The 24,707-nt window shown below is 43.6% G+C and overlaps 1 protein-coding gene across 1 annotated transcript in view; it reads left to right on the top strand.

Moving 5' to 3' along the window:
* The window catches only part of LOC146811151 (uncharacterized), a 240,504-nt gene that overhangs the window by 18,933 nt on the left and 196,864 nt on the right, over positions 1 to 24,707 (top strand). The window contains exon 4 of the mRNA XM_085618216.1: positions 4,853 to 4,912. Coding sequence (XP_085474342.1) covers positions 4,853 to 4,912 — 60 coding nt within the window. The remainder of the gene's footprint in view (positions 1 to 4,852; positions 4,913 to 24,707) is intronic.

Below are 24,707 nucleotides of genomic sequence, written 5' to 3'. Positions count from 1 at the left end.
GCTTGCTTCATCAAATAAATGCTCTATGCTAGAAGTATGTATATATTCCCCACTAAAACCTATACAAAAGTTGTTTATATTCACTAATCTTTTCTTCTGGTTTTGTCTCCTCATACACAACACAATTTTAACAAGTCTTCATTCTATTTATAATCCAAATATAAAGATTTCTCTTCAAAGCTAAGGCCTTATCACTTTTCCCTCAAATCTTTCTTTCTGCTTCAGTGCCTCTCTCCTTCTACTGAACTTCTTCATATTTTTCAGTAGATTTACAACCATTCCAATACAAAACATCCTGGTTCTTATTTCCTTAAACTGATTCTGTCTCTTGGTTAAGATGTGTCCACCTTTGTTACATTATTTCCTGTCCTTGCACCATACAATTTTTCCACTCTTATTCTTTATCATAGTTTGGTTTTTACTTTCATTATTTTGTAATCTTAGCAAATGGCTGCGTACATTTTAAAGAAATGTCTTTGTTCTCTTACTAGTAGATCTTTTTTCTTTCACCACTTATTCTACATTTTGCCCCTTTTGTGTCTTGGTTCTGCATAGACCCTCTAGTTGCTTGTGTTGCTTTTCACTCCAAGTTTTTGTAGGCATTCTAACTGTTTGTAGTTATGTAGATATTGTTCTGTAAAAAAAGGATATTTACAATTTTATTCTAGCCAACACACCAACTACTTTACTCCTGACTTACACATAATACAAAAACAGTTTTTATGTTATCCTGCAGTTTTAAATATGCAGTTAAGCTAGCTATATAACTACATACGCTTACTTCAATATACCAAACACAAACCAAAACACAAAACTCAGGGGTATTTGTACAAGAACAGCCGCTAACTAACGCTAACGCTAGTTAGCAGAAGTTTTCTTAACGCGGCCTATCACCAAAAACTATCACCCTGTTAGTGATGTATTTACAATATGTCGCTAAATGGAGATAGTTTCAGGTAGCCACGGTGAAAACTGCCACTATTACTAGTGTGAAGGCGATACAAATTCTGATGTTAGTGGGTGAAAACTGACGAAAGGCCCAATAGCGGCAAAAAAACTCACGTTAGGCAGCCCAATGTGACTTTTTTTTTGCTTCTAAAGGCAAAAATAGCCTATAAGTCCACCTCCAAGTAAAAATAGGAAACAATAACAATGGAATGCAGAATGCAGCAGCTAGGACCAAGTGCAGCACAGATCAACAATCCCCCAAAGTCCACCAGCAGCCAGGATCACCAGCCAGAGTCCCAGAGGAAGAGGAAATGCAGGGCTACAATCATGGAAAGAGGTGCATCGCTGGGGAAAACACATGATGCATCACTTAATATTGCGCACTCCTTGCAACACCATAGCATCTAAAACCTTGAAAGGCCAGCCAGTCTCTGGGGTCCGGAGGCCTCGCTGGGCCTGCACATGGGACCTGGAGTAGGATGCAGAGGTGCTGTGGATTTGCTGGGCCATGGCGGTAGACATTGAGGCATAGGCAATCAACCTTACCTGGTGGTGAAGTCTGCCAGGTCTCACGGAGACACATTGCTGACCTGTGTGAGAAGACTGCCTGGTGCCTATTTGAGCTGTGATTGGTAGAGGTGCTCCTACGTACCAACATAGGGAGGTCTGCATCTCATACCACGCACCACCACCACACTGGGATGCATGGAGGAGATTACCAATGGTGGCCCGTGCCTCTCTGCATCACAGGCCGGAGTATGTTGCACTGGCTGGACGCTGGGGAGGGTGAGGCCACTGAGCTGCACCAAAAATGTGTGGCAGGAGCGCTGCAATTTCACTCCTAATGGGGCCCTCTTGCATCACCTGCATTGGGAGGTTCCCCAGTGGACTTGGTGGTGACTGCTATACCGAGGCTTGTGAAATACCACCTGGCTGAGGCTCTTGCTGGGTGAGTCCTGCTGGCTGTTGGAGAGAGTGCTGCAGATTGCGCAACGATGCCAATGTCCAGGTGAGGAGAAGGCGGGACATGAAGTGGAGAAGGTCCGGGTGTCGAATCGGCCCCAGGCCAAGCACCTGTGGGTGACCACCCCCTGTGGCGGGTCCTCCCCTGTGGCAGAAAAGCGTCACCCCACTGCTTTCAAGCAGTGCAAGAAGAGAAAACATAACATGATTTTCTGATGTACTCATGCTATATTTACTTTGCTGGCAGGAGGGTGTGTGGGGCTGCTCTACTCACGGAGCAGGTCAAGGGCGGGGTGGTATGCCCACTCAAGTGTGCAATGACTGTTTGGTTGGCCCTCTCAAGCCGCCCAAAGCAGTCATGCACACTTCCCTGTTTGCAATGCAGGCTGCATTACAACTAGGCCTGGGCGGTAAATTCCGTTCCGCTCGTGGAATTTGCGGAATTTCGGTAATTTTGCGTTCCGCGGAGAACGCGAAATTGCCCAAAATTCTGCTTTCCGCGACTTCGCGAAATTTTTTCTTGTTCGCGTTCTCAAAATGCGTGTTCGCGAGATATTTCTCCCCGAGCACGCAAACAGCAACTGTGAACAGGAAAAAAGCATCGCGAACAAGCAATTCCGCGTGTTCGCGGAATTTCTGCAACTATAAATACAGAGTACAGCTACAGCTATTTGCCACACTACATTAACTATTACTCGCCTCTCTACCATGCACTGTGTTCTGGCTAGAAATATAATTTCTCATGTCATAAGTGTTTTATGTTCTCCAATAACTTCACAGGCTATAACTTAGGTAATATCCAAGGGTGTAGGTAGTGCATGGAGAAGGGGTGAGCTATAGTTCATGTAGTGTGGCGAGTGAGGTGACAAGACTGTGTACGGAAGTGCGTGAATGATATTACCTGAAAGGTGGTGTGTAAGTATACATTTGAGTGAAAAGTATGGTGTACAGTAATATGAACATGGTGTGTAAATGCTAATTTCAACATTTGGTTGTGCATTGTAAGATGTGTCGGTTAGAAAGGAGTGCTGTGTCAAGTGAAAGTGCCTTTTCAACTCACTCATTTGTCCATATGAATTCTGCAATACCCCTTTATAACAGGTTTGCAACACTACGAAATCTGGAAGCATGCGACTGACTAAACAATTCCTTAAAAACACCATCTGATCCAGATAATACCAACAACATAGCAATAAATAGTTAATGATTTAAACTACTTAAAAATTATGTCCTGGAATAAAGCGGACTATAATCAGAAAAGAGCTGACCCTGATTAGCTAGCATTGGTACTACAGCATGATATCAAATGCTTCCAAGAAACATGGGAAATTGGTGACATCCATATAGATGGCTAGTCCTTCTACCTCACCCTTACACCACCCTCTGCTGCTGGTCGACACAGTGGGGGACTATTAACCCTTGTGTCTAATGCAGTGGGACCTAAGATAAAGATGTTTGTAGCCACCGTACTATCAACTACTATTATGTGAAGTATCTAAACCCCCACCCGTGTTTGTACACCAGTGTACGTACGCACCGTACCCCCACCCGTGTATGTGCACTGGGGGTTTGTGCCGTACATACACGGGTGGGGGTACGGTGCATACGTACACTGGTGTACATACACGGGTGGGGGTACGGGCGTACGTACACTGGTGTACATACACGGGTGGGGGTACGGTCCGTACGTATGGGGGTGTACATACACGAGTGGGGGTTCGGCGCGTACTTACGGGGGCTGGGGGGGGTTGAGCGCATACTTACGGGGGCTGGGGGGGTTTGGCGCGTACTTATGGGGGCTGGGGGGGGTTCGGCGCGTACTTACAGGGGCTGGGGGGGTTCAGCACGTATACGGGCACATGTCTCCATGGTTGCTATGGGAGTTCGGTCCGTACGGTGTTTTTTCCATACGGTTGTAACATCGGACGCACGGGACGGATCGTACTTGCGCGCTCGGACTTCACTTTTCACATTTGTACGGTAAATCGTCCGGGGACATGTCGGACACATTTTCCGACCCGAGGACGTGTGGGGAAATGTTCCCAATGCGATTCGTATGGACTTTTTCCCATACGAATCTTACTTGGCAGTTTGTACGGCACTTGTACGATTCGTACGGAAAAAAATCCGGATACGATTCATACGGGGACATTTTTTCCAGGATCGGAATCGGCCCCTCGGTGTCAAATTAAAGTTATAATGACTGACCGACTGACTGACTGAGTGTGTACGTATTGCATAAATAATTCATTTAAGAGGCAAGTATAACTATTGAATTTTTAATGTTTGTGTAGCTTAATTTAGGTTTGTACACCCAACCTAACAAAAGCTTCACTAACTATAACTGATGTGTAATTTAGTTTTTTTGTGTGTGAAATGCGTGTGTGTGTGTGTAAAAACAAATTCCATGGTGGTACAGACATTTATATCCTATGAAGTATTTCAGCTCCACCGAATCTTAATCACATGGAGCCATGTCTGATTTCAAATGCTTAAATGATACATTAAACTACCACAGTAGAACAAATAGAGTACCATTTTCTCATAGATAAACAACACTGATTAGTGAATAAAGAACTAAAAAAAAATATCCCAGTGATATTGAAGCTTATAATAAAGTGATGCAAGTTAAATTCACATATATAAATAGAAATTGAAATACTCGCATAAATTATTCACAAAGAAAACAATGATATCAGCTCCACAATCCATATTGGAACATGTCTTGTACCCCAATCAGGATGAAGTATTCATATAAAGGCAAATGCATAAATCACCAAAACTCTCTCAGAAAATACGTATCTGATTACTTTTTATCTTTCCTGGTATCTCTCCCTCTTCCCTCTTTATAATATTATGTATAAGTATAGCTATGCATTGCAAAAATGTAATTTTATTCTTTATTTTCTGGATAGTCAACTCTCTTATCTTTCTCTTTAAGGATCCGGAAAAAGCAAAGGAAAGGACAATAGCAGTTTTGGAATCAATACAGGCCTTGATTGTAAGTCATCAATATTTTATTATCCATTCTTAAAGATTCAGTGTGCATATATGTCAATTGAAGGAATGACTCCAAGAGTCAGGATTCTCATCCAGACAATACTCACACCGTATTATGACTTTGATATCATTGAAATCTTGGAATTCTAAATGTTAGCTCTATTAAATGGAAAAGTACAATATTGTGCATTGGCCATTCGTATGATTTGTAATGCCATCCCATGCAAGTACTTTCACTAGATGTCATTACTGTAGCATATGTCTTTCTACTTTCATGATGTTCCATTCGTCTGCGTATTGCAGCAATACACACAGACTTTAAACAACCATTGCAATGCAGTCATTACAACACACTACCTTTACAACATGACTGCATTTACATTGCATGCCATTACAACGCAGGCATTACAATGCATGTCACTACAACGCATGCCATTACATTGCATACCATTACAACGCATGCGATTACAATGCATACCAATACCAGGCATGCCATTACAACGCTTTATAAGGTAAGTAATGGTGATTGTTTTTGTTTTAGGGTGGGTATGGGCTTGGGGGTATATGGGAATAGTGATTTTTACCCCTAAACTATCCAACACTTACCCTACTGTTACACGCACTCGAGTGGGAATAGTAATTTTTACCCCTGCACTATCCAACACTTACCCTACTATTGCACTCACTGGAGTGGGAAAAGTATTTTTTACCCCTACACTATCCAACACTTACCCTACTGTTACCCTAAAAGTATTATGCTTTGTAATGGTATACATTGTAATTGAATGCGTTGTAAAGGTAGTTTCTAAAAATGCGTAGTATGGCATGCGTTGTAAAAACATGCAATGTAATGGTAGTTGCAATGTAAAAACTGCATTGTAAAAGCATGCGTTATAAATGTTTGCGTTGTAATGTCATATGTTCTACCCAGACACAAGCAAGCACAGCCACACATATTCACGGATGCACTTTTACACATTAATACATGTATTCACACAAATGCTGAATGAAAGGGTGAGTTACTGAATACTTAGATTGACAACCACTTGAAGAGTGGGTGATTTGTGTATGATTTCAGTAATTTTCTGAAAACACATGGCACATGGGTGTCATAACACCTTTCAGAGGGCTGGGGGCAAGCAGGAGCTACTGGGACCATCCATATGGGTTAAGGCCTTTTACTCCTGATGTCCTGGAGCTCGGGTTTCTATTGATCCTGATCAGCTAAGCCTAGTACCCCTTCAGCACTTGTCTGTCAATAGTAGTGTAGGTCGAGCCGCCCAAGGCTTTTCAGGGGCTAGGTAGATGCATCAGGTGAACACAGTCTAACAACTCAAAATATGTTCAATAGCAGCAATAAATGATTGTCCATACAAATCCTTGCATTTATATACAATCACAAAGTATAACATGGCATACACAAATAATACACACAGTCTCATGAAGTTAGGGCTCTAGTGTTCAAAAATGGGTCCTTGAGTCCACTTACCTCTCACTACTGGTAGTTGCTATTCCCCATTCGCTATAGGTGACATTCAAGTGAAGCCCCCATAGTAATCAGAGTCTCAGGAGTCCCACTCCGACTCTTCCAAAAGTCAAACATGTTCCAGCACCCAAAGCACTATGTAGCAGAACAAAGTTCTCTGGCGCCTTACGAATTAGTCTTCTAAGCTCCTACAGGGGTTGCTCTACTGGAGTCCTTAGAAGCATTTCTGCATCATACGTTGCAGAGGGCTGCAGCAGATGCTGATGGTGAGTAGAACTCAGCTCTGCATGGACAGAGGAAAGGCTTCCATGGTGCTTCCTCCGGTGAGGCAGTAAGTTCCTCTGATCCTCCTGGTGGGGGAGACAGTCACTTGGCTTTTGATCCTCTGTTGGAGCTCAAGCCCGCACATGTCAGCACAGCACCCTCTCACCTCGACAATAGCTCAACTAGGCAACGTTCCTTGTTCTTCGCAGTTTCCCCATCCGGTGTATGGTGTCAATGACCTTAATCCACACACTGGCAACAGCTCGATCAGCATGGCAGTACATTTGTTTTCACGGAAATCACTATAGCAAACAGGGTCCCTGGCTTCACTTAGCACATGGACTATGGCCCCATCTGCGTGACAGTAATCATCATGATAGCGCCCTCTGACAAACGGGGTCACTGACTTCACTCTGAACATAGGCTAAAGCCGTGATTGGCATGACAGTAATGTTCACAGCGGCCCCTTATGACATACGGAGTCACCAACTTCACTCTGCACATGGGCTACGGCCCAATTATTGCAGCAACTATTTACTCACTTCTCACTGTGGTGATCGCCTTGCCAGGATCCCGTCTGAAACACTCTCCCTCCAAGCACTCTCCTGATCTTCATTGGGCACATTGATCTTGCAAAACAGACATTGAAGGGTGCTCCAAGCTCCAGGGGTAAGTGGTCTTGGATTCCTTTAGTGATGTCCCAATACCCAGTTGGGAGGCTGGCAGGCCTTATCCTCCATCACAGGCAGAAGTATTACAGAGCTACCCTCCTCCACAGCCCAACTGACTGTTTGACATTTGACAATTTTGGGGGCATCAAGCTCCCCTTCCTATAGTCCATTTACAAACACAAAATGTGATTTAGAGGCTTTGAAGTTAGTATTGGAGGAGTGCTTCCCCAATATCTATCCTGCTTTTTCACCAGAAAGCAATCTATCACATCAGGAGTGACTCCAAATCTAATAGCAGCACAACACAGGCCATTGGAGTGACTAGAGGGTCATATCTGGATGTCGGCCAGAGTGGTATGTTCATCACAATGCTACACCAAGCCACAGCGTTACTTTTTATGATTCTTTTATCTACACCAGCTCCTCCCTCAGATGTTCCCAGGCCACTTTCCAGTCACATATCCCTGAACCAAAAGCTGTTTGAAGTGTACTAAAGAGCCTGGCTCTTCTTCTTCCAGGGTGTGTTTCTCCCAGCTCTCAGGAATGCAGTAATATACAAATCTGTCGGGGAAAATACTTCTATTTCTACATGCTTCTCCAGTCAGTCCTGGGTCTCTCAAATTTGAATCCAGTTTGTATCCTTGGCAATAAAGGGAAAGCTGAAGGTGACAAACAGTGGGGTTCCTACTACTCAGGGTATAAAACGTACCACCGTTGGTCACTCTTATTTGACATTGTTACATTTTTACAATGCTCAATACCACCCAAACAATCTAAGCACATTCAGGTTATGGGGTTGTTACTAAGAAAATTGCAGGGTACTAACATACTATCAGTGGACATTGTGGTGGCTAGAGACTTTAATGTCCTTTTGTGTGGGGATCTCAGGGTGAGGGGGAACAGGAGGTGGCTACAGCCTGTATGTTACTATCAAGCCATCAATTTGAACATACACCCCATGAATTGTAAATATTTCTTTATATTGTGAAACGTTTATGGTTCTTTGAAACAAAATAAAGGTATTTCTGACTTGACTTGAACATATACTTCAAGTTTTTTTGCTGAACAGATTGTTGATTGAGTTTAATCTAGTATTTATCCTGGAGAAGATTGTCCCTACTGTGAGAGCCTTATATACAACATTTATAGGGCAGGGCTGTGAGATATTTATTGACTGTTTGTACTTTGCTCTTCCCACTAATTACTAAGACAGAGATACCTATGAGCCCCTTCAGTGACAATAAACCAGTGTGTATGTGTTTAGGTCAGCCCACCTTGCTTCAAAAATGCCCAGTGGGATCAGGTGGTATTACTGCCATTATTTGGCAGGGGAGGAGATTGACATGGTCTCAGTTGGACCCTGATATTCTATAGGGCATTATATACTCGCTATTAACTCAGTGTTTTTCTAGAGGATAGCAGTTTGCCTGGGGATGTTTTGGGGTATTTGCCTTTATTTCCAAAGTGACGTCTAGTTTTCTGGAGGCCCAGTTATCTTGTGGCACCAAGGAAGGGGCCAGATGGTTTGATAATGGGTCTATCCAAGCACAAAAGTGGCTTATAAATGCTTTGAGTACCAACCCTGGAGATCCCACCCTTGTGAAAAATAGTCATTTCCAATATAGAGAAGAGCTTGTGCAGAGGAAGAATGTCTTAAGGGACATGGGATGGGAAGAACTGCTTAATGCCAGTACCCTAAGAAACATTTTCAAATTCTGGAAAATTTGTAAATAGCGCATTCATGGCCTCTGATTTCTGGGGTTACATATCACAGAGGACAGTTGGGTTTCCTTTTATGAGTAGTGTTTTGTATCTAAGATGTGTCTGAAGGAATGGAGGAGGGGATGTTAGTTGGGACTTCCAAATTGGTATTCTCCCTTTAGGAAGTGAAGACGGGAATAGCAGGGTTAACTAGGAGGAAGGCCCTTGGTCCCAATGACATCTCGCATATGTACATTGAGGATGCCGAAGTATGGGCCCCGGTTTTAGCCGCACTGGCTAATGTGGCAGTGAGGGAGAGACGGCCGCCATCATGGGCTTGTTCTCTTACTATCCCATTCTTTAAAAAGGGAGATAGGGACAACTCGGTGTGTTACAGACTTATTTCTTTCCTTGATTCTGTTGTGAAGATAGTTGGGTGTATGCTCTTGGACAGATAGGGGAAGTGGGCTGAGGACAATGATGCCCTACCAGATGTGCAGTTTGGTTGTCGCACTAGGAGTTCATTAGTTGACCAGTATTTAAATATTTTTATGATCTTAACTAAATACACTATGATTCACCCAGATTCTATCCATTTAGATTGAGTTAATTGACGGAAATTATGTCGGTTTATATTGTCCAAGGGATTGGACCACGATATTGTCCTTGTCTTAAGAGATTTACATATGAATACCGCTGCTTCGGGTCATTATGTTAGTGATTTCAAATGTTCCCATAGATGTTTTATCAAAAGGGGGGTTAGCCTGGGCTGCATTTTGGCCTTATTTCCTTTTAATTTATATATCAATAGTTTGGAATAGGCCTTGATCGACACTGTTGCAATTGCCTGCATGTGGGAGCCCTGTGTTTGCAGGTGCTCTTATAATTCAGATGATACTATGCTCATGGTAAAAACAGCAAAGGGGTCATAGCCCCTGTTGGAATCATTTGCCAACTTCATGGAAGACATGGATTTGACAGTGAACATTCAAAAATCCTATATGATGGTGGTAGGTCCACGTAAGACTAAGACATGCTTCTTTATGTTGGGGTACAGTGCTATCCCAAAGACTGGAGTTCTTTCCTATTTAAGATTGCTCTTTGACTCCTAAATCGTTGGCACCCATTGGTGAACAGAAAAAAAGGAAGATTTCATAAGGGCAAACTCAGCAGTGTGCAATTTTGCCTCTATACTTGGGAGGAGACCAATTCAGGCCCTATTACAATTGTATTTGGCTAAGAGTATCTCTAGTAGTTTAGGGAAGTGAAGTGTGAGAGTTTGTCGATCAGGCTGACTTGCAGTCTCTGGGAAATTCTTTTAAAAGATGTCTCCTATGTGTTCAGCACAGTGTTCTGCCATTTTCAGTTCATGAAGAATTAGGGTTGGGCTATATACAGACTTTGCGCCCACTTTCGTTGTGGTTAGACCCATGGCAAAACTAAACTAGGAGATTTTAAAAGACTCCATGTCCATTGATAGGTCTTTTCAAATTCATTGGCTCCAATATATTAAGGATCTTTCTCAGAGTTTAGGAAAGTGTGAGCTGTATAGCTCACTGTAGGGAATCATAAAGATGGAACGCAAATGGACCAAATCATTTGTTTTTTTCCATAAGTCTTCGGCTAGAGAAGAGGGAGCTCCTATGAAACCTTGTATACGCAACAATATTTTATTAAAGTCTACCCTTGTTATTAATCCTTATCTTTCTATTGGCACATACAAGTGATTTTTATTGACTAGATTTAAGTTTGGGCTTTTACATTTTTGTGTTGACATATCCCCGGTGGAAGAATTAGGGTCACTCCCTTGACCTCTGTGACTGTGACGGGTTGTCTCCACAGGATACCCTGCATTTTAAAATATTTTGTCATTTTTATGAGGTTCCAAAGAAGGCATTAATCATACCATTGTTAAAAGAAACGGAATTTCTGACAAGTGTGTACCACTTTCTTGTATTTACAATTGTTACCCGAAGTATTCATTTCTGTTGTGGTATGTTTTCTGAATGGCGCTATGAGATTGAGGAAAACTTTATCATCAATAGATTTTTATGAGCTTCTTTATTTATTTGTTTATATAAACATGTATTTTATTTGAAGTATTTTAATGTCTATGTTTGTGCATTTTTATGGATCTACTGTTGATTTAAGCTTTTATGGTTTTCTGCAAAGAACCGTATAAGGCGTGTTTTGATTTGATTTGAAATACAGTGTCTTCCATGTGTTGTACCATTCACAAGCATACATACAAACTGGCACATCCATGCAACCATGCAGCACTACACACTAAGTTGAAATAGGCTAAGGGTAAGTTAAGCATAGGGACGAGGAAATTTACATGAGAGAGCATGGAGGACTCTCTCCAGTGACACAGATAAAATGTCTTATTCACTTCTGGTGATCATTACAATCTTTGATGCATGGACTGCTTGTCTGTTCATTTTGTTTAAACTTAGCTGCACAGACTTAAAGTATCAAGCTTTTTAGTGTCAGAGAGAATGGGAGGATCAGGGGAAGTGGTATTATGGTTCCTGATGCATTTCAAGATACCGCTGGTGTTGATTTAGGTTGATCTGAAGCATCCTGTTGGGATAGTAATGTCCCTACATAGTATATGAATATATGGGTGAGTACCTATGACCTGAAGGCCTCTTGCATCTCTACCTAGCACCCTAACTTCTACTTTAGACCCTGGCATCATGCTAATCTACTGGGTGTGCAGTGGCCTAGTCCAGTCATTGAAAAAGTGAGCTACTGTGCTGTGGTCCAATGAGCCACACTACCCGTACCCTCAAAGTGAACAGAGAAATTCTGTGCCTGTTTGGATTATAGCATGTACGAAGTTGGTTGCATAATTTAATGTTTAGTAGTCTTATATCCTTGACCAGCTCTATATATCTGAGTAAAAGTCTGATCCAATCCCTCTAATGCAAATTTCTGCTGAAATGTTAAAACAAACAGCCTTGCATTGACATCCTGTGTGTATGTCATTGTGTGTGTGATTAAGTAGTATGTGTGCAGTAGGATTTAACATAGCTTAAATGACGGAACAGTACAACATTCTCAGAGAGTGGAAGTGTATTGCATATTTTGCTGTGGCTCTGAATGGATATCCAGACATCAAAATAAGGAGGAATGAAACAGCGCTACCTTTCAAAAAGTCAATGAAGACTTTATTATCAAAGAGCTGCTCATTAGTTCTTCCTAAGCAATGCCATTTGGTAGATTGTTTGAATGAAGAGTGGACTGAAGTTTCTGCTGTAAGTCTCTAGATCAGGTGTGCCTTTTTGTCTGTTCCTTATTGCTGCTCAGAGGGGCTGATCAAAGCAAGATGCAGAAACCTTATAGTTCTGTGTGCCTGTTTTCGGATTGAAGACCACCCCAATACAACCTGCTGTGAAAAACATTACTTTACATTAGATTGCGTCTGGAGAGTTGACTTAGTAGAACACTTTCAAGATAACCACCTCAAAACAGTTCAGAAGTTTGATATAGTGGATCCACATTGTGCTCAAGAAAAGGCATATGAAAAATGGAACCCAGACCACTGCACTTTGTTCTAGTTCCATATTCTCAGAGACCAAGAAAAGAAGGGATCTGCAGAGTATTCGAAAGGCTATCGTGAGATGAAGGTTGCTATTTGACTACTAGCAAGTATCCAAGAGGTGAGGATCATAGTCTGCTCATTTTTTGGATGATCTAGGTGTCTGCCTAAAGCCTAGGAACTTGGTTGACGATTGAGAGGGAGAAGGAATGTGCATGGCCTTGCAAGAAGAGAGACTGCCCAGTTGGACTAGCCCAGCATGTTTCTGCCTGGCAAACCCCATAGAAAGTAGACTGACTGAGAAAACAAAGCCAGGAGTGACCTGTGCTGTAGAGGGTCTCCTAGTTTCTCTCTATAGTTCCTGGTGAGAACTGTGGAAGTCTACGTACATCAACATATCAGCTGGAGGTAGCCAGTATCAGCCCAGATCAGGGCTGCATCTACCTTGCTGTATATATTGGCTGGCTTCTATCCTTTCTCTGCTCACTTTTAGGGATACATTTTTGCCTTTTAGTCTAAGCACTAAGAGTGGGTGTGTTTTCCAGCTTTCTTTTTCTCCCCTCATCTTTCCCTCTCATTGTCTCACTCCCAACTCTTCTGTAGTATATTATTCTCTTCCATTCTTTTCTACTCATCTTCATCCTCTCTTTGCCTCTCACCTCTTCTTGTATCTCTCCTTTGTTCTCAACCTCATATTTTGTTTTTCTTTTTTTCCACTCAGCAGTTTTCTTATTTTGCCCCTCGCTTTCTTCTCCCTTCCTCTTTATTATACTCTCCCCATCTCTATTTTCTGTCTCTCATCTTCTTCCGTCTCTGCCTTCCCATTACCCGTCTTTCTGTATCTCCCCATCCCATCACCTTCCCATCACCTTCTGATTTTTACTTCTGCACACCTCTACTTTCCTTGCTCTTTTCATACATACATCTGTACTCAATCCAAAAATATCCCCTTAAACACATGCCAAACATCATATATATATATATATATATATATTTTTTTTTTTTTTCCTTTCTATCTCTAAACCAATCTCAGTAAATGCAAATAATTACACGTGACATGCTTAAGTTCTGACCATTGTAACATATCCCCCTATTTCCTTTCCATCTAAATATAGCACCTTCCATGTTTCATCATTTCCATCTTGTTACCTCCCAACTCCGCCCTCATCACCGAAATCCACCACAGTACCTCACATGGCAATAAAATCTACAACATACAATATCAGCACAATATATACCTCATCCAGATAGCACACATCTCTGACAATTCCACACATACCCCAATACCAGAGGGTATATTTACTAATGTTTCATGCAACGGATCACTGACAGAATATCAGAAACCAAAATATTGTGTGGACAGAAAATGGTGTCAAAAATATTGAGGACCAAACTATCAAGAAGGTAAGTGCAAATAAGTAAGTATAGATTTACTATTCTGAACTCTATGTACATAGAGTTGACTTTTCTGTGCAATATAAACAGAAAGGTTGCACATATCGTAACAATAGCTGCTACGAACCATGCTTGAGATACATACCCTCTATTTGGTTTAAGACAAGCCTAAACATTATATCTTACAAGATTGCCACCATAGTATCCCTTCTAGGACTCTGACTTTCAACTCCTTCACTTTCACTGTCACTGATTTCCATTTACAAACATTATTTAAATAAGGACTGAAATTAATGTATTGTTGACACTGAGGAAGGCGACCGAGCCGAAACATGTCCATCATCCTGGCTGTAGTGGAATAAACTATTGGAAGTTATAGTTGCTCCAGAGTGCGCTCAGTTCTTTCCTATTGTCAGGATGGACGATAGTGTTTTATATTATCTACTGGCGGTCGCCAGTAGATAGTTATAGTTAGGACCGTGTGTCCATAGGAAATCCGCAACATTCTATTTGGAATAACTTTGGCGCCGATTGACGAACCCTTGCAAATTTTTCAAAATAGGTGGGGCGCTCCGCTCTGCTCGTACCCTAAAAGTCTTGGGGGGATTCGTCAAGTGGGGGCTGAGAAAAAAGGGGGGTCCCAAAACGCGTTTTTCCCATGCAATTTTCCATAGGGACCTTTAGTCCAAGGTACAGCACAAACGGCTGAACAGAATTACTTTAAATTTGGCAAAGAGGTAGTCCTCAGGTCAGGGATGTGCCTTTTGCATATCTGGAGTGAATCTGTTCAGTAGTTCCTGAAAAATCAAAAGTAAAATCATATACATATCTGGGCGGAGCCTAACCACACATCTCATCGTGAGATCTGATTGGCTGTCAGCACTTCATCCAAGAAGTGTTGGCAGCCATCTTGGGACCAATATACATGATAGCACCTCATTAAAAAGCCTTGCAGTTAATAGAAGGTTTTAAGACTTTAGTTACATTATAAATCATTTGTTGATGGTACCATACTCATTTTAGGAATTGTGGTGTGTTCTAAGGGGATTTTACCATGTGAAAAAGCCTTCTGCTGTGATATGAATCATGTTTGAGAGAAAACTATTTTATCATGCTTTTGATGAATACAAGCCCCAGCTAGGCCCGCAGGACACAAGGGTTCGCTCTCCTGCAATGGAATCTATAAGGAAGTTGGCACGGAAACTGCAAAGTACAAAGACAAGGTTTATTAACCCTTAAGGGTGGTCCTACAATCCATACAATACTCTTCAGTATTGCATAGAGTAGCACAAAGAACTTACATACATGGTCCCCTTTTATACACAACAGAGGGGCTCATAAGTGGGTGGATACAACATAAGACAGAGAATATTACCTTTTATGGTCATTTTCGATACTGAATCAATATATGGGCGGAGCTGACACACTCCTTGAGCCCGCGAAAACATGGTCAAGCAAGGCTAACTGGTAACAGATGTGGTCAAGTCTGGGCATGCGCCAGATGGACAAAGGAGCTATTTATAGACTGTTACTAGGCAGATTACAAAAGCAACTAACACGGAGGTAGGATTTTTCTCGTGTTGAACACGTGGAGACATGACAATACAAAATGGAGTCCGAACTTCAGTCAACATAACAGAAGAGACATACGCTAAAGAAGGGGGAATTCATGTCTTTAGTAAATGCTTAATCACATCGTTGTTTCAATTTACAACAGACGACCCTTTCAGCATTTACTGAAGACATCCGGTTTGTTAGGATAATCATCATATATGTCAATTGTCATCATTTCTTCGACTTCTTTAGCTAAACGTTTCTGATAAGCGACATCGGCAATAGCTTTCTTATCGGGAATACAGAATGATACACATAAGGAACAGAGCAAGGGACCACATTGGACACAGATACAACAAGAAAACAAAACTGCTACAATGATACAGAGACCAGTTAAGACCTTCCATCCCCAGGCAGTGATCAATGCCCAGAACCATCCAGAAAAGGACCAAGTGCCGTTTTCTGTATGGATTTCAGCTGCAATTTTATGCAGCCTGTTAATAGCATTATAGACTGATGGCGTGTGATCAGGGATAAACACACAACAGCTACTTCCGATAATTTTACAAGCTCCACCTCGGTCGGCTAACATAACATCTAGCACCATGCGATTCTGCAATGCAACAATTCTAGTAATTTGCAATTTTTCCGTAAGATTCCCAAGAGCAGCAGCAGTTTGGTTTGTCACAGCCTCTACCACTCTTGTTAACCTTCGAACCTTCCTACTGTTTAGGGCAGCTCCAACAAAGAAAAACAATCCTAAATTAAAATCAATATACTGTTGCAGACTGGTGTCAGTCTGATCTACATCATCAATTGATAGAGTACGTTTATACCTATTTACAGTCACATTATTCAACAATTTCAGATCTTTATGATAGGATGCTGGTGCTAAGAATACAGGAGGTAATAGTAATGCCACATAGCATACCCCAGACCAACCAGCTGGCAAGCGGTAATAACCTTTATTTCCACATACAAAGTATGTATTATGGGAGGCTAAGAAGGTACTATTGTTCAACCCATCGATGTTCAAAACGGTAATACAATCACTAACGCTAACAGGAATAAAACCCACACTCTGGACACACAGGTTCGCTTGAGCTTGTGCCACTTGAATCACAAATTTGTCCTTTCCCACAGTGTCTCTGGTGTTCGTAAAAATATAGGGAATCGATTCATTGTCTGGTCGGTACTCTTCCCATTCCCAAATTGTCCCATTCGCTTGCGGATACCCGTTTTTATCCTGGTGACATTCTTTGTTGAGTCTGAAGAGTAATCGTTCCACTGTGGATTTCCGAGTGGCAAAAAGCAAAGTGTACCATGCTCTACAAGAGCCATTATGAGAGAAAGGAAGTGGTATGAATGGCGTTCCTCCTTTCTTCTGATGAGCTGGCATCATCCCACATATCCAACAGTTCGTAGCGTTTGTAGCAATGTGGGTATGATGCAACATCTGGATGAAAGTGTTATTCAAATAAGACTGTCGATGCTTCAACTCTTGATACGGTAATGTATAAAAGTAGTGCACCTCAGGCACCGGGGTTGTCAACACAAGTAGTTTTCGAGCGGGAGTCACGTCCTCCACAAACCATGTGGTTATCCCAACAATAGCTACTGTCAGCATAAACCCTGACGCACAAAGGATTTTCTTTCTCTCCATGGCAGAATAAAAAGTCAATATCTTCCTGAAACTAAAAGTTTGTCAGAACTCTTCCCCTTGGGCAGCGGTCGATTTCTTCACCAGCGGGCCAAGACGGGTGTCGCTACACTAATGCAGGGCTGATCCCCCCCCCTTGCCTCATTGGCTCTCCGTTTCACTAACCCAAGGGCCGTTCTGACAACATGTCCCGGTACGAAAGAACTCACTTCCTTGGCCTGCCTGAGATGATATCGCTTTCCTCCAGGAGTCTCGTGGTCCGGGAAGAGCTCCTCAGTGGCGTTTGGCTCCGTAGCACAGCCTGTCTCTGCAGCCAGAATTTCTCGTTGATCGGTCAATACAGCGGGTTCCACCAATCCAGGCGGTACTTTCCGACAGTGCAGGGAATGGATCCAATTCTTTCTGTTGGAAACTCGCACAGCCGTCCTCGTTGCAAGGAGAACCTGCTCAGGACCCACCCATCTTGGTTCCAAGCTGTTCGTCCTGTCGAAAATCTTCACCATAACATAATCGCCAGGTCGGAGACTATGTCCTTCACCGGTAGACCGATCAGGGAGCGCCTCCCGGACCTGTTGATGAATAGAAACCAAGTTATCCGTTAACTGTGCCAGATAATCATTCATCATTACACAAGGTACATCGTACACAGTCTTAGGTTTTGGTGGACCCCAAATATTCATTGGGCGTCCAAAGACAATCTCATACGGTGTAAGACCGGATCGAGAGTGTGGTACCGATCTAATTGACAATAACACCAGCGGTAAAGCATCTGGCCAAGTCAAAGACGTTGAAGCTTGAATTTTAGCGATCTTGAGCTTCAGTGTACCATTATACTTCTCGACTAGTCCCGCAGATTGAGGGTGAAACACTGCGTGGAACTTCTGGGTGATGCCCAGGCCCTTCAAAACATACTTTATAACATCCGCTATAAAGTGGGGTCCATTGTCACTCCACAGAAGTCTACAAACACCATATCGAGGGAAGAACTCCTTCAATAGCAGCTTAGCGGTAGTCATTGCAGTATTGTCTTTCGTAGGGTACGCTTCAACCCATTTACTGAAGGCGCAAACCACTACCAGAACATACTTCAAATTATTACAGCGCTCAAGCTGGATGTAATCCATCTGCAAAACCTCGAAGGGTGCAGTAGGTGTCGCAAATCCTCCTGCTGGAGTTCGAGTACCTTTCCCTGGATTATACCTCAGGCAGATCATACAGGTCTGCACCACCCTCTTTGCCGTGCTAGAAATCTCTGGATGCTCCCAAACTTGAGTAAGCAATTTCACAATTGCGGAAGCTCCAACATGTGCTAGCCCATGTGCCATCTGAACCATAGGTTGTACAAAAGCTGTGGGTAATTTCCATCTATCCATCTGCTTATTTCTCCAGCAGCCCTCATCATCCAATTCTCCCTCGCTGGACCATTGCTCCCGTTCTTTATCAGAAGCGGTCCTTTGCATTTCTCGCACTTCTTCCTTCGCCTCATGCCATCTTTCCACCTGTGACTTCACTACATACATGGCAGTAGCACCGGGCTGCATCGCAGTCTCCCGTGCCACTCGGTCTGCTAACGCATTCCCTTCTCCAACTTTATCGACTACTTTCCTATGGGCGCTACATTTAACGATGGCAATTTTCTTCGGATATGTCAATGCAGTTAAAAGGTTGTGAACTAACTCTCCATGCATTATTTGTACTCCATGTGACGTTAAAAACCCTCTCTCCTTCCAGAGCAGGCCAAAGTCATGCGCTACTCCGAAGGCATAGCGGCTATCTGTATAAACATTCACACACAATCCTGTACTGAGCTCACATGCTCGTGTTAATGCTATCAGTTCCGCTGCTTGAGCTGATTTCTGTGGTATGCGTGCTGTCTCTACTATCGTTTGCAATGTGGTAATTGCATACGCTGCTGAAGTCGTACCATCTGGTAGCTTCAGGCATGATCCGTCCACCCACAGTTCTCCATCTACATCTGGAAAGGGCGTATCCTGGAGATCAATACGACCCTTTGTTTGTTCCTCAGTCACAAGAATACAATCATGTGCTTTCCGTGCTTCAGACTGAGTCTCGGGGTATGGCAACAATGTGGCCGGATTTAACGTTACGCACCTCTTCAACCTAATATGAGGAGCCAAAAGCGTCAACTCATATCCCGTTACACGGGCACTGGTCAAATGCTGCGTCTTTGTTTGATTAAGCAGGGCATCAACAGCGTGGGGGACTAATACCAACAACTTATGAGATAACACAATTCCCTCGCGTTGGCGTATTGACACAGCTGTCGCCGCAACCGAGCGAAAACACCCTGGTAATGCTCGGGCAACAGGATCAAGTACAGCCGAAAAATATGCACAAGGGCGCTGCTTATCGCCGTGCATCTGCACTAAAACTGATAACGCACATCCATCTTTCTCATGCACATACAACGAAAAGGGTTTTGTATAGTCAGGGGTCCCTAACACTGGTGCTGAACAAAGGGCCTGTCGTAATTGCTGAAAAGCAGCGTCACACTCATTTGACCAAGGGATCGGGATAGGCGTGTCTTTTGTCAAAAGGGCTAATAATGGCTTAGCTATGTGTGAAAACCCCAATATCCACTGCCTACAAAAAGAAACAAGACCCAAAAACGCACGCACGTCCTTCTGCGTGGACGGCGTCGGCGTGTCCAGAATTACTTGGATACGATCTGGTGTGAGTGCACGCCCCTCCTTAGACAAAAGGTGACCCAGATAAGTCACCTTTGGTCTACAGAACTGTAATTTCTTCCGAGATACTTTATGATTGTGGGATGCCAAAAAGGAAAGCAAGGATAACGTACTCTTTTCACACAACTCCGGGGTGTCGGCCGCCAGCAAGATGTCATCGACATATTGAATGAGGGCGACCCCCTCGAGCAGAACAAAGGAATCCAATTGTCTTTTCAAAGCTTGACTGTAAATGCTAGGGCTTTCTGTATAGCCCTGAGGGATCCTACAAAATCGGTAAGACCTATTATTTAAAGTGAACCCAAAGAGGTATCGACTATCGGGATGAATGGGAATGGAAAAGAAGGCATTTTTCAAATCAATAACTGAGAACGTGGTCGCAGTAGGCGGGACCAAAGTAAGCAACGTCGTGATATCAGAAACCACTAGGTACTGAGGTATCACGATCTTGTTCACTTCTCTCAAATCAATTATAAACCGATAAACTTTGGCATCCGTATCCTTTTTCAAAATGGGGAGAATCGGACTATTACAGACGTTGTAGGGAACTTCCTTCACTACTCCCACCTTAATCAAATCCTGCACAATCTGTATAAGAGCCTCCTCCCCCTCCTGGGAAATACGATACTGTGGGAGGCGTGGTAACACCGCCCCTCCTGAACACTAACGTGAACCGGCGGAATCACCATCTGTCCCACATCAGTATCCGAAGTGGCCCACAAAGCACGAGGGAGAGTAGCTAACAGAGCATCCTCTGCGACCACACACATCCGTTCAGACCGGGGGTAATTGTCATTCAATATCACCCGCACACCAGCAGGGGAGCAGCGGATCGTAGCTCTGAAATGCTTTAACATATCAAGGCCCATAATGTTGTCCGGCGTGTGCGGGGCAAGCAAAAACGGGCAGGGTGCAGAAAAAGAATCAACCTGAAATGTGAGGGGCCGCGAAAGAGGGCTTCGGGAGAGTGTACCATCAAACCCTACCGATGTAACCATTAAGCCAGATGGGGGAGCCCTCGGAACCAATTGTTTAGACAGCGCACTACCTGTTGCTCCTGTATCCACTAAGAACTGATCAGTAGAGCCCAAAACCTCAGCTGATACATAAGGACCCTTCTGATCAACCGGCACCTCAAGTGATTCTAACCCCCATCCAAAGCATTCCTATGCATGCTGAGAATCATGGTACCCAGAACGGTCAATCCCCGACATTTGATACTGCTTCTGTCGATCGAAAACATTAGGTCTATCTCGTTGTTGCCCGGCAGGGTCAAAACGAGCGTGATCGTTAGAATTCCCTCTAAAATTCGAGAAACCGCCTCTACCTCTCGGGCCACCCTGACTATGCCCCTGACGCGAAGCATGCAACGCCGGGCAATCCCTAGCCCAATGTCCCGATTGCTTGCAATACGCACATTGATTCCTATTCAAATCAGATCGGCCCGAGGGAGGACCATAAAATCTTCCCCTACCTCTATTAACACCCCGTCGGGGCGGGCCATATACTTGTGCCAACATCACCTTTGTTTTTAAATCCTTCGATTTCTTCTCCTCCTGGCCCTTCGCTTCTTGCTCCTGACGTTCATAATACTGAGCTATAGTCAGAAGGGCTGTCGGGGTCGCAGAGGACCAAGAACTCTCACTCGCCTTTAGACGGGCCGCAACTGCCGGCAGTAAATTCGCCACATATTTATCAGCAAAAAGGTGTCGACCCGTATCATCCGTAAGCGACTGGCCACTAAAGTCATGAAACGTCTCCTCAAAGCGCGTAAAGAAGTCTGCAACTGACTCGTCAACTTTCTGCTTACATGAAGCTAACATATTCCAGTCAATCTTTTTAGGGGGGATGATTGTCTTCAGCTTAGTCAGAATAGCAGCAGGGAGATCTAAGATAATCTGTGGTGGTTTCTGCGCGGGCTTCCGCTCCCTATCCTCATCCTCAAGCTCAGACCACCGAGCCTTAAAAGCGGCTGGATCATCCACCTTCCGGACAGATCGCCACATATCCGGTGGTAGAATAAGGCCAAAGAACAGATCTATATCCGCTAAGGTCATAACGCAAGAATTCAAGGCCCCTTCGACTTCTTCGTAAAAGGCCGCTGGATTCTTGCGGGGGTCAGGTAATGCATTCTTTAATGCCATAACATCAGCTCTATGCCAGGGAGTATAAACCCAATTATACACAAAATATCCCTTAGCATCGGCGGAGGTAATGTCCGGACTAGTCCCCGCTCCTTTAGGAGGAACATACAAAGGCGCCGCCTCTCGCATTGGTTTAACATGCACTATATCACTCTTATCTGACTGGGAGGTGGATGAGTGGCCATCTGCGGTACACGAATCCGACTGCTTCTCCCCCCCAGCTTGTTGGCGCGCTTTTTCTTTAAGGCTCCTCACCGCGTCCCGCAATGCAAACAGCCGCCGAGCCGCATCAGGCGCCTTAGAGGGAGAGAAAACACCGTTACGCAATGCTTTAGCATCTAATACCACATCATCCGGCTCAAAGACACTGGAATATTTCCGGAAAGCAGTAATCACTTCCTCAGAAAAGTGGCCCAAAAAATATAATTTTTCTCTATCCTGCCACAGCTCCCAAGAGCGCAACAATTCATCCAGGGACACCTTGCCCTTGAGTGCACGGAAAGAAACTTGCCGAAGCTCACCCATTCGGTCAGTCATTAGCATGGACCGCGTGTCTACCTTACCCGGAACCGATTCAGAATCTTGTGGCCTCGGGGCAGACGCGCCAACATAAGGGGGCGGAGAGCGATCTAATAAATAAAAATCATCATCAAGATTATTAAGGACAGGATAAAGTGGCTGACGAACAGCATATTGACCCGAGACTTGCAGCCTACGCTCTTTCTCTTGTCTCTCCGTCTGTTCTCTTTCCTCCGACGCTTTGCTTCCTGTGCTCGCACATGATCATTCTTCCGCTGCTCTTTATCAAACAGCGCTTTCTCACGTTTCTCTCGCTCACGTACTTCCTTCACCCACAACCGCACACACTCAAACATATCCTGACGAGCACGCCATTTACACATACACTGTTCCACATACTCAATCTTACGCATATCAAACGATCCATACAAGGGCCATCGTAACTCAGGATCCTTCTTAGTATATTTCCTCCATACTGTGCTGTACATTATGGAAGAAAGACCATGGTTCACATACATATCCCTATTAGGAGTCCCCTCTGGGGGAGCCGGAGCAGATTCCTCGAGGTTCAACCGGTTTCCAAAGCAGCAGCACCACTTACGGAGTGCGCTAAAAGCAGGCATGCTCAGAAATAATGCAAAATATGCAATATTATAAAGAAAATGGCACTTAATCGTTGCGCCGTTCAAAGTTACACAGCTCCGGAGAAATCTCTCCACATTACCTGCCTATATGTGTTGCAACGCATATATTTTCACAATAACCAATACAAGATATGACCAGTCATCACAAATCAAACTCAAATAGCCCGACCAGGCTTCAAAAACTCGGAGCAAGTACCGTACAACGGTTCTTACCAATCAAGAGTCCAGATTCCAACTGCCAAGCTCCAAAATTCGCCCAAACGGCTTTCACGGCAGGACCGACAGAAGAGGTCTCAGTCGAGGACCGGCGCCACCCAGACGGTCAGCTCGGAAGGGAAGGAAGAAAAACCTCGGGATGCCAGGGCTAAAAGACGCCGCTGGCAGTGATCACATCCTCGGCCAAATTCCTCACCTTCGTTGCGACCAGTCCTTCGAGCATCCGAGTCGCCGATGAGCCCCACGTGACGGGCGCCAATTGATGAATACAAGCCCCAGGTAGGCCCGCAGGACACAAGGGTTCGCTCTCCTGCAATGGAATCTATAAGGAAGTTGGCACGGAAACTGCAAAGTACAAAGACAAGGTTTATTAACCCTTAAGGGTGGTCCTACAATCCATACAACACTCTTCAGTATTGCATAGAGTAGCACAAAGAACTTACATACATGGTCCCCTTTTATACACAACAGAGGGGCTCATAAGTGGGTGGATACAACATAAGACAGAGAATATTACCTTTTATGGTCATTTTCGATACTGAATCAATATATGGGCAGAGCTGACACACTCCTTGAGCCCGCAAAAACATGGTCAAGCAAGGCTAACTGGTAACAGATGTGGTCAAGTCTGGGCATGCGCCAGATGGACAAAGGAGCTATTTATAGACTGTTACTAGGCAGATTACAAAAGCAACTAACACAGAGGTAGGACTTTTCTCGTGTTGAACACGTGGAGACATGACAATACAAAATGGAGTCCGAACTTCAGTCAACATAACAGAAGAGACATGCGCTAAAGAAGGGGGAATTCATGTCTTTAGTAAATGCTTAATCACATCGTTGTTTCAATTTACAACACTTTTCCCACAGAGGTTTTGAAGGTGATCTATAAGCTAAACTGAGAGCATATTTTCTGTAAATTCACATTATCTTTCTCAGTCATGGGAGAATGAAGTCTGACAGTCTCAGTAAAACATGTACATCCAACAAGGTCAGAGACTGTCAGTTGATTCCTTTGTGTTCTACTGCAGCTTCCCAGAGTGTTCTAAAGAACAACTAGAGTACTAACAGTCCTACTTATCACAAAAGTATGGCACACCTGAAGCCATCTTGCTTGGAATAAAGTGGTAACTCTTAAAACATTTAATTTAAAAAGGAACAAAATGAGGGGGCTCATTTTGCCATAGAAAGTATGATTAGTGCTGCAGAAAGAAAAATTAGGGCACATTTTGAGTGACTTCTCAAATCCTCTTCTATTTCATTAAAATATTCTGACATGCAGACTGAAAC

The sequence above is a fragment of the Triturus cristatus genome, chromosome 7, assembly GCF_964204655.1.
Source record: "Triturus cristatus chromosome 7, aTriCri1.1, whole genome shotgun sequence".
NCBI lineage: Eukaryota > Metazoa > Chordata > Amphibia > Caudata > Salamandridae > Triturus > Triturus cristatus.
This window is presented reverse-complemented; position numbering and strand designations above follow the sequence as displayed.